This window comes from Octopus bimaculoides, chromosome 9 (assembly GCF_001194135.2).
Source record: "Octopus bimaculoides isolate UCB-OBI-ISO-001 chromosome 9, ASM119413v2, whole genome shotgun sequence".
Lineage (NCBI taxonomy): Eukaryota > Metazoa > Mollusca > Cephalopoda > Octopoda > Octopodidae > Octopus > Octopus bimaculoides.
In genome coordinates, this window is record NC_068989.1 from 31,252,602 (window position 1) to 31,264,132 (window position 11,531).

Here is an 11,531-nt window from a genome sequence, read left to right on the forward strand (position 1 = left end):
AATTACTCTTGTGAGGATATTCACGTAAATAATTTTTTTCATTTAATCCCCATTTTAATTTTCGTAAAAGTTTCCAAGTATCAATGAGGCATTTTGGCACATCTTCAATTTTCCCCATTCATGAGAGGCGCCCAGCCATCATTCATCTGAGAGTCCATCTACAGAATGTCCTCTCAAATTTCTATACAGCATATTTTGCTTTTTTTCTTCAAGTATATAAGCAACAATTTCATTCCCAAGCAACGCTGGGTGCCTCTGCTAGTATATATATATATATATCAGGCTGAGTAAAAAGTAAGCAACATTTTGAAACAAGAAATTCATCACAATATATTTCAACAAAGTGGAAATTTTATTCATCAAAATAAGTACCATTAAAATCAACACATTTTTGCCAACAAGTTACAAGTTAGATTATTCCGGTAACATAAAAATCTGGAGTTTTGGAGCTGATGAACTCTTTGAACACACTTTCAGCATTGGTTTGATTTTTGAACTTCTTCTCTTGCAGGAAACCATCAAGATACTTGAAAAAGTGGTAATCAGTAGGAGAAAGGTCTTGGGAATAAGCTGGATGGAGAAGAACTTCGTAGCCAAGTTCCTTCAACTTCTGGAGTGTCAGTAGTGGAATGTGTGGTTGAGCATTGTCTATTAACCAATCTGAGATGGAGGAGTAGGAGTTTTTCACTCATTTTGGCAATTTCATTGCAATGTTTCTGCAGTAATGGTTTTATTGGGTTTTGAGAAGTTATAGTGGATGAGTCTAGCAGTACACCACCAAACAGTCACCATAACCTTTTTGAAGTGTTTGGGTTTAGGGAAGGTTTTCAGTGCTTCATTTTGGTCTAACCACTGTGAAGAATGTTTTTTATTATTGTACAGAATCCACTTTTCATTGCAAGTTACAATATGTTTGAGAAATGGATTGGTCTGCTTACAGAAAAGAAGCAATGAGCAAATTTCATATCTTTCTGATTTTCATTCAAATCATGTGCTACCTATTTGTCAAGCTTTTTTGATTTTCTGATCGCATGCAAATGGTTGCAGACAGTTTTCTGGCTAACTTGAAGTTCTTTTGCCAGTTCTCAAGTGGTTTTACATGGATCTTTCTCAATTACGGTCTTTAACTGACTGTCATCGATGACAGATGGGTGTCCACTACGCTCACGATCTTCAAGGCTCAGGTCACCACTGTGAAATTGTTTAAACCATTTTTGAGCTGATCACTCACTGGTCATTTCCTCACCAAACGTTTTGTTGATATCACAAGCAGTTTCAGCTGCTTTACATCCTTTTTTGAAGTTGAATAGCAAAATTGCTCCAATATTGTGCTTTGACAGTACCTTTTCAGATGATTGTAATAACTGTAAAAAAACATCAATGTTAATTTATTGACGCACTTAGGCAAGTTAATGTCTGTATTATCAGACAATTGCAAAAAAATGTTTAAAAACAATTCAAAACTCTGCAAAAGTCCGGTACAAATTCTTCATGGCTCAAAACGTTGCTTACTTTTTACTCAGTCTCATATATATGTATATATATGATGGACTTCTTTAGTTTCCATCTCCCAAATCCACTCATAAACATTTTCCCAAGGTGCCATGCAGTGGGAACCTGGAACCATGTGGTTGGGAAGCAAGCTTCTTACCACACAGCCACACCTGCACCTATCTATACACACACACACATGAAGGGCATCCAGCCATAGAAGCCAAACACCAAATAACTTGAGCAACAATTTATGGAAGCAGTGGCTCCAAATAACAATAAATAATTACTCAGATGGTGACATCCAACCAATGCCAGCATGGAAAGCAGGCACAAAATGCTGCTGACACATGCATGCATGCATGCGCGCATGTGCACACACACACACACACGCAATTTATTAAAATATAATGAATTAATTTTTATTAACAAAGTTCATAAATTTATGGTGTTTAACATGTAATTAATTTTAACACTTTATTAATTTCTCATTTTAGAGCATAGTATTAACTGGTTTTACCAACTGGAGAACTAGAAGTTAGCATTCACTTATGTTTCTTTTCATCTCATTAAGTTCATGGAACAGGATAACCACAGTTAGGCTCTCTAGCCCTACATATAATACATGAAGATAAGACTTGTTCATAGTAGTTAAATTAACTTATAGATCATATTTATAACTCAGATCTCTCTGGTTTTTTGATAATTAAATTGTTTAATTACAATTAATTATAAAAATATCAAAATGGGATTTGATCCATTTGAAATAAAGTTGAAAATAAATGTATTGTCTTTCGAGAGTTTATTAAAACAAAAAATTGTGTTGACTTTTCATTTATCAATAACCAACTGCTAGATAATTAATACACATGAGACCTTTAAATATAGGACCATGGTCAAGAATTAATTTTAATATTATTATTGTTGTTTTAGCCCGAGGCAAACCCTGATTGAGCAGGCCTATGAGCAAAGACATTCTACTCATGACTATCCCTTTTTAGGGGTATGTAGGACTACATTATTTAATGGTATGATGTGATTTCAGAGAAATTTTGTTGAGGGATTGCATACAGGGTGTGTGTATGTGTGTGTGTGTGTGTTTTAGTGTGGGTCAATATGTGTAAATTTTAAAATTCTTTATATTTATATAGGAGAAAATTGTACATATGAAAATATTAAAAAAATCTCTTGTGAGAAAATATCCCCAGTTTTTAATCAAATTTCAAGGTTTTCATTTTTGAGGAGGTATTTGTTATATATAAAACTTTCAGTATTAGTGTACATCCTTCTTCTGCAGAGAATCCAACACAAACATCCTAACACAATGCAGATCAGAATCAGCAATGCCATGGTAATGTAAATCCAGTATGGTATTGTAGTTTCAGTAACTATTTTTTCTTTACAATGTAACATCATACTTTTGTTTGAATATGGCTTCATAGTAGGTATTTCCTTTGTCCATGTACTCATGGAAGTTATTGTTGATAACTGCTCTGTTTGTGTAGTTGAAGGTGTTTCATCTTGGACTACTGAAAAATTTGAATGAACAATATAAGAGTGTGAAGCAATTGACTTGACAGTATTTTGAAAGTGTTAAAGCTTGTACAAATTTATAGTTAATATATTTTATGAGTAAGTAAATTGGGAAGTTTAATAAAGTTGATGACTTGTAGCAGAGTTTAGAATTAAAACCACAGTAGCTCAGTAACAAGATAGGCCACAGAATATCAGGGTAGGCTGAAAAGTTCATAGGCTGACTATGAAGGAGTGGTGCTACAGCTGTGAAATCTTGTATGTATTATTTTCAACTCTTCTTATTAATAACTGCATTGTGTCTTTCCAGGTAATCTGATATCTGACTGTTCAAAAAAAGACTTCAAAAGTAACTAGTAGCAAATTCTCTTGAAAATGGTCAAAATTTGGCATCATGATGTTATCAAGTACTTGCAGAAAATTTTTTTAGCTCCCAAGGATATTCATGCTGACATGGTTTCTACATTTGGGGGATGACATTTTATCAACATTATAAAAATAGGCAACTGAATTTAGGAGGTGGATGGAGAGTCTTGAAGATGACCCAAGGTCTGGATGCCCTGCAGCTGCCTCCATCAAGGAAAGCATTGATTGTGTTCACTACATGGAATTAGATGGCAGACAATTGACTATAAATGAAGTAGCTAATGCTATTAGCATGTCTCGTAAGAGAGTTGAGAATATTCTGCACTTGGCATGATAAAGGTTTCTGCTTGGTGGGTACCATGTCTTTTGACACCTGATCGAAAATGTGCACCAGGCTGATCACACCATAGGAAAATCTGACATTGTTTGAGGCACATCCAGCTGGACTTGAACATTTCCTAACCCAGGATGAGTGTTGGGTTCATTACTTTGAGCCAGAGACCAGGAGACAATCCATGCAGTGGAAACACCCCTCCTCACCTGCTCCAAAGAAGGCCAAGGTCGTCTGATCTGCAAGGAAAGTGATGGCCTCAAGTTTTTGGAATGCAAAAGGCATTGTGTATATTGACTATCTTCAGAAGGGCCATATCATCAATGGAGAGTACTATGCCAACTTTATGAAGCAATTATGAAAGGCTATCAAGACCAAATGCAGAGGAAAACTGATGAAAAGAGTCTTGTTTCATCAGGACAATACTCCGGTACACAAGCCATTGGTTTCAGTGGCTGCTGTGCATGACTGTGGCTTTGAACTGCTTGATCACCACCCTTATTCTCCTGATTTTGCCTCATCTGACTATCATCTGCTCTCCAATATGAAAAAACACAAGTTTTCTCACCAATGGGATCTAAGCACTGCAGGAGTGATGGAAGAAGTATGAGGACTGCAAGGGGGACTATGTTGAAAAATAAACCAAATTTGGTCTCATTCCATGAGAGTATCTTAGTCAAACTGTGAACTTTTCAGCCAACCAATATATTTTGGCTGCAATTATTTGATTATACAATTTCAAACAGAAATTTCCATGATTTCCCACCAAAACATGGCTATAATTGAAGAAGGACAGTCAGTGCATAGTATTCAAGGGTTCCTGAGAGGACAGTGTTTTGGTTGCTGCTTGATTCTGGGTTAAAAGGAATCATTTGTCCATTATGAGCATATAACTTTCCTACCTCTTGTCTCACAAATATGTAGGTAGCCAATTCTTAGCCTAACACAACATATATTCTAGATTATCTACTGGTTAGGGTTAGGGTTAGGTTTCAGGTAATACAACCTCTGGCAAATAACTGTTGTCTATATTGTAATGTTATATATAAATAAATAGTTTCATCAAAAATCTAAAATTGATTTGGCTGTACTTGGGAAGCAGCATGCAGCCAAATTCAACCCTACCAATCATTTAGCATCCAGCTAATTAAACCTTCCACACTATGTTTGGAGAGAAAATATGGTTGGAAAGAAAACATAGAAAGGGATGGGGTTTTCCAGTTGGAGATGCAACAAAATAGTTTTAAATGTATTCATTTGGTTCATGTTATAGTGGTTGTTATAGACTTGACAAATTTAGCAAAGGTTGTAGTAGTATTGACTGAAGATTCAAAGCAACAAGACAGCTCTGTACATTAATGGATTTAGAATGTTGGCGAAGGAGGGTGTAGTTTCCAGAATATATGTGTGCTGCAAGAATGCATATATTGTTATTTATGTAAACTCCTTCCCATAACAGTAACAACAATGACAACACAAAAATTTGATGGTGTCTCAAGAGGTAACAAAAATATTAAACAAGTTAGATACTCTGAGTTAGGTATTCTAAGATATCAATTTTACACTAATTTGATTCTCTGTGTATATAGTGGATGGTTTGTGCATTCAAATCTGAAGCTAGTAATTTATTTGTAATTTTGAGTCAGTTACTTTAGATGTGAAGAATAATATTAAATTCTTCAAGAAAAGTTTACCTGTGAAAGATTAGCATCATATCCAAGTGGACACTTTTCTCTCATAAATATTCAACTAAGAGTCAATGCTAATTTGATGATACACTTTGTGTATGGCTGCTGTGATGTATATATGCATTTGCATGTGTGAATACAGTTGTGTGTATGTATGTGTAAAAGCAGTGACATGTATTTAGTATTATGTGTATCTTTATAAATACATGATTATGTATTTATAGATACTGTGATAAGTTTGTGTACACAAATTTTTATGTATAAATAGATTCAGTGATATGCATAAATGTATAGCTGTCTTGTGTGCAAACAACTACATCTTGGTTGCAGTAGTATGTGTCCAAATTATGTCCTTTTCATCACAGCTTCTTAAAATCCATCCTTCCTTTTTAGGACAGTAAGATGATATATGTATATATATATGCATAGGTAGTTGTGTGTATCTGTCAATGTGGATATGTGCATGCTACTGTGTGTGCATGCATTGCATGCCCCAAGTTGACATCACTTCTCTGGCAGAGTCTCCAACAGAAGCAGAGGTCCAGAAAGCAATTAAGCTTCTCACAAAAGGCAAGGTATCAGGTTCTGTCTCCATCCCAGCTGAAATATACAAGGCAGGGGACCAGTCTTGGCACAGAAGCTCACCAATCTCTTTCAGACCATGTGGCAATAGGAAGTCATTCCTCAGGAGTTCAAAGATGTTTCTACCATTCATCTCTACAGAAAAAAGGGAAACAGGCAATCTTGTGATAGCTTCTGAGGAATTTCACTCCTTGTCATTATTAGCAAAATACTCACAAGAATCCTGTGTGCATGTGTGTGTGTGTTTGAGATGAAAAATATATCTCCTTTGTGGGTGTTAGTTATCAAATTATCCTAAAAACTGTTGTATAGTACACTATTAGCTAACTTATGTTGGTAGCACTGCTTATGTTGGTAGCCATTATGATTTATTTATGTTCGAGTTTGTATATGCTATAAACGGCTATCAGCATCTATCTGTGGACAAAACATGAGGAAGTGGTTTCTGTTGAAAGTTTAACAAACCATGATGCTAGTTACATTGATACCTTTCTTTACATAAGCACAAATAAAGCTATGCTGTAACCACTTTGTTTACTTTTCATATTGTGTGTTTATTAAAAGCACACAAGTTGTGTACTATTAATCATAAATATATAAATATGTACAATTAAATTATAAATCATATGAAATTTGTGCTTTTCTGCTGTTTTGTATTCTAAATACATATATGTTAGTGTGTATATGTATGTCTTGAGCATGTATATGTGTTTATTGGTGTAGCGTGTGTATGTGGTTAAGAAGTTGGCTTTGCAACTATGTTGTTTCAGATTCAATCCCACTGTGTGACATTTTAATCAAATGTTTTCTACCATAGCCTTGAGTTGACCACAGTATTAAGAATGAAATTTGGTACAAAGACTGTTGTTGCTTTGGAGTATTACATTTCATCTGTTGTCCAGTTTAGTTTAGAATCCCTACCTGACTTTGGGTACCTTTATCAAAATCCACTTTGCTGCAAACATTCAATCCAGAACATGTTTGTTGCATTTTTTAGAGATGCCAATTCAACTTACCAGAATTATAGCTAATTATCATATTTCCAAAATCTTTTGAAGTTTTGTATTTTGGGTTTATGATATACTCTAATGGAAATGTGGTCTGGGATGTGTTCATTTTACTATTCGTTAATAGTTGCCATGATTTTCCTGAAAATAAATAAATATATCTATTAATCAGAATTGGTCATTTACAATTGAAAAAATAATTTTTACTTTTTAGGTATTAATGTTAAAATAAAGTTGGTTTTAATGAAAAAAAACAAAAACATCATTGAGTGCAAAACCTACATCTAAGATTTGTTGTGTAAGAGTCACAGCAAACAAGACCTGATCAGACATTATTCCCAATGAAAATATAACTGCAGTACATAGATATTTTAAGAGCAAAGGATCAAATTGTTTGGGTACTGGAGACAAATTGATATGAGTAGTTTTGATCTGTGGACTTGGTTAGCTGCTACTCCCAAAATAAAATCAACCATGATATTTAGATTTTATTAACATTTTTACAATTCTTATTTTAAAAAGCTGTTATACTGAATACCAATAGCTAGTGTGTGAGAATGTATGTTTGGTGAAAAGAGATCTTTTAATATAAGGTCAGAGTGGCTGCTAGTTAACCAAGAAAACCTTTGCAATTGTATATCTCATGCATCTCAATTTATAACCATGATTTGGTGTGAAACTGCATAGAATTTTCCATTACTCTTGCTGCCACACAAATGCACCAGAACAATGAATGACTGTAGTATGGACTAAGATCACCTGATAAGGACCATTGTTGCCATATCTGGAAACTGATATGCTGTGGCCTTTGTCTATTACATAACTGACACGGTTTTGAATGCTAAGCACTGTTAAAGATCCAAGAATCAAAAGTTATTATCACCATATCACAATTTGTGTACAAGAGTGCTGTGAATTATAGGTTTGCAATCATTAGTTCACTGCATTTCTGTCAGCTATGTGAAGAATGTAAACTTCAGCAAAAAATTGGTACCCATTTACAGATGCTCTCTTGACTCCCTTGTTGGATGCCAGCCTGCCAGCCAGCCAGCTTGCATGTATATGTGTGTGTGTATTTCTGTACATACATATGTTTTTCTTTGGGATTTATTCAAATTTTTATCTTTGCAAACTTCAAGGTAGTCGCTAAAAAAGTGATAAGGCTCTTGGGTTTAAGACAAGACAACTCTTGGGGTTTGTGAGTGTCTGAATTGATTGGTGTGTATGGCTATGGATAAATTTGCACTTATGAAGTGTGTGTGTGTGTGTTAAATTACTGTTTATATGTGTATATGTGTACACATTCCATATACAGGGTGCAGACAGAATTAACACGGCCAACAAAGTTCAAGAAAAAAAAGCTTAAAATCTCAGAATTCTAAGGAGAACTACATGAAGAGGGCCAAGAAGGTGTTGAACATGTTGAAGTATCCCTGGAATCAAACATGTTGTGGTCTTTCTCTGATGTAAAAACATTTTACCAGAAAAAGGCGCATAAGTAGAATAACAAGTGGTTAGTCCACATGATCAGCAGTGAAGGACATGTCATGATTCCTCACATCTTTAATGTGGGCCTGAAGGTGAACCAGGATATGTACTAGGGGTTTATGGAGACTGTAGTGAAGTCCTGAATTGAAGAGGTTGCAGGAGAAAAATCTTATGAGTTCTAGCAAGATTCTGCATCTGCACACATGGCCAGGAACACACTAAAGTGACTCTCAGACAACTTTTACAACCATGTCATCCTGGACTACTTTGTTTGGAGTGCAGTTGAGAGAGAGTCATCAACAAGTCTGCTTGTAATATCAAGGATGAGTTGAAGCAGCACATCTGCCAGGCATTCCAAGATTTGTCAGCTGCAACTGTGAAACACCTGGTTCCCAATTCTGCAGTCATCTGAGGAGGTTATCAAAGCGTGCATGCATTATATTGAATAATTATTAGTATGTAGGTCCAGTAACTGTATTTTGAATTTTCAGTAAATCTTAAAAAAATAAATGCAATCTTACTCATTCAGTGTTACTATAAATTTTATAAAGGGATTTTTTTAATACACAGATATCAGTTTCTTTCAATTAGCACCTCACTTGTTAGCATCTCTACATGCAAAATCTTGTCTTTTGATGTGTTTAGTTGAAACCTGGGTATAGTTTGTATAAATTAAAGCAAGCAAACCCCAAACATGATGATGATGACCATGACATTTTACCAGAAAAAGACACATAAATAGAATAACAGGTGATTAGCCTATATGATGTTCCCAGGTTCATGAAAACCAAGTTTCCTGTTCACATCATGGTTTTTGGCAAGTTCAACAGTCATGATTTCTCACATCTTTAATGTGGGCCTGAAGGTGAACCAGGATGTGTACCAGGGATTTCTGGAGACTGTAGTGAAGTCCTGGATTGAAGAGGTTGCAAGAGAAAAATCTTATGAGTTCTAGCAAGATTCTACATCTGCACACATGGCCAGGAAGACACAAAAGTGACTCTCAGACAACTTTTACAACTTAAGGAGATAGAGTGGCTGAAACAGGGGAGTGTGGGAGTCAGCATTCTCATGGTATTTATTTTCAGCCTTCAGATTTAGATCTAAACAAAATTCACTTTGCAATTCATTCTCTTTAGCATTCACAGGATTGATAAAAGAAGCATCAGACATATTTTAGTGTTGATCCAATCCAACAAATTTGTGACCTTGACCCAATATAAGAAATCATTATCATGCTTAAAACATTTTTCAAAAATCTTAATCCTGACTTCTGAGTTACCTTACCATCATAGTATGAGAAAGAGGAATACGTTGGCTTTGCACTTGTGATTGTTGTTATAATATCAATCTGTAAAATATGCATTGGTTTAATTTTGAATGTCCATTTACATGTTTTCCTGTTAAACAAACAAAAAGAAAATACTGAGAATTTTAAGCTATTGTATAAGTTACATTACAATTAATCAATCAATGGATGATTCGGGCTGTATTTTTTTTATAATGCGGGGGAGGTAGTAGTGAGTAGTATTGTTGGTAATGTTATAGTGGTCATGACTAATGACAACTTTGTTAGTGATGATGGTTAATGATTGTCATTGTTGTTAGCTAATTTAAGTTGGCTTCACTTTTCTTTTTGAATGATTCATAAAATTTCTCATAATTGTATGTTATCTGATTCATGTAGAGGAAATAAAGTCTAAATTAAATATGATGATGAAAATGGTCAGTGAACAGCAATTGAACAAATGGTTCCTATATATCTTTCCCCAAACACCTTTGCTAATGGTGATACTTTCTTATAATTGAGGACTTGTGTAATTATCATAAACACAACAATTATTAATGCAGATTTACAATTATATTTCTCTAATCAGCTAAGAATACTAAGATGGAATCTAATAAATAAATTTATAACACATAAGAAGCAGATGCATGGCTATTATAGTTTAACTTGAAAACTGCATATAAGAGGTGCATTCAAAAAGTATCTGACTTCATTTTTTCCTGCTAAAACAAATCCCCATGAGCAAAATCCTTTGGGTGGGAGATTATGCCACCCTTCCTGCACATGCATGAAAACTTTTGGGCTGGTAGGTAGGTGGCGTGAGCTCCAGGCTATCATGCCTAGAATACAGATGTGTAGTGTGTCCTTGTTGGATTTTTGTTTTTACTGAATGCATCAAGTTTTGCTAAAAGCCTGGTGATACTCAAACTCAAACCATCCAGAAGATTCAGCAGGCTTTGGCAATGATGCCATGGGCAAAACTCAGATCAAGGAGTGGTACAACTACTGCAAACATAGCTGCTCTTCAGTAGAATGTGAAGCATGCTCAGGCAAGCCATTCACAAGCTGAAATGAGGAGCCAACTGAGAAGGTTTGGTGAATAGTCATGGAAGACCATCATGTAACAAACCAGAAAATTACTCATGAAGTGGGAATAAGCACAGGATCAGTGCATTCCATTTTAACAGAGGATTTGTGCATGCAGAGATTGTTGGTGAAATTCACCCCGCAAGGTGCTGGCAGAGCAGCAGAAGCAACTTTGCATGAAAATTGCTCAGAACATGCTTGACTGAGCAAACCACAACTCAGACTTCATGAAGGCCATCATCACTGGTGATGAGACATGAGTTTATGGTCCCTGCTCAATGCGTTTGGTTAACTTGCTTGAAAATGAAAATTTGAAGAGCATCCACTACATGTCTGGGAACTGACGTGTAATAGCTGGGAACCAATGTGGCCTTCTGACCAGTGGCCCGGGAACAAAATTTGCTTAGCGGGTGCAAACTCAGTTTCAAAATTTGGCACTACTGGAGAAGTGAGGAGCCGAGTTCTGGGAGTATGCATGTCACAAATTTGCGCATGTGCCCGTGTTAGTCGTAAGTAGTCAAATTTAGCACACAGGTAAAAAACGAGACGCTCGCTACTTGCTGTAAATGGAGGGTGGGTTATCCATCTAATACAAGAAGAAAATTGCAGATTAATTGAATAAAAACATGAAAAATAACAAAATGACATTTCACTGAAAAGTAAACCATTCT

General features: G+C 35.4%; 2 protein-coding genes across 4 annotated transcripts in view; one reads left to right on the forward strand and one right to left on the reverse strand.

Moving 5' to 3' along the window:
• Window positions 1-2,080, forward strand: part of LOC128248715 (uncharacterized) — a 29,733-nt gene extending 27,653 nt beyond the window's left edge. The window contains exon 2 of one of the 2 annotated variants that reach the window (XM_052970560.1): window positions 1,989-2,080. In XM_052970560.1, the coding sequence (XP_052826520.1) occupies window positions 1,989-2,033 (45 nt within the window). In that variant the 3' untranslated portion in view covers window positions 2,034-2,080. Of the gene's footprint in view, window positions 1-511; window positions 649-1,988 lie in introns of those variants that run through there. The other variant, XM_052970559.1, reaches the window with a different exon arrangement.
• LOC106881348 (uncharacterized) overlaps window positions 334-11,531 on the reverse strand; it is a 51,325-nt gene continuing 40,127 nt past the window's right edge. Inside the window, exons 3-5 of one of the 2 annotated variants that reach the window (XM_052970556.1) lie at window positions 9,774-9,886; window positions 7,008-7,139; window positions 334-1,364 (exon numbers count right to left, since the gene is read on the reverse strand). In XM_052970556.1, coding sequence (XP_052826516.1) covers window positions 1,348-1,364; window positions 7,008-7,139; window positions 9,774-9,886 — 262 coding nt within the window. In that variant the 3' untranslated portion in view covers window positions 334-1,347. Of the gene's footprint in view, window positions 1,365-2,278; window positions 3,021-7,007; window positions 7,140-9,773; window positions 9,887-11,531 lie in introns of those variants that run through there. The other variant, XM_052970555.1, reaches the window with a different exon arrangement.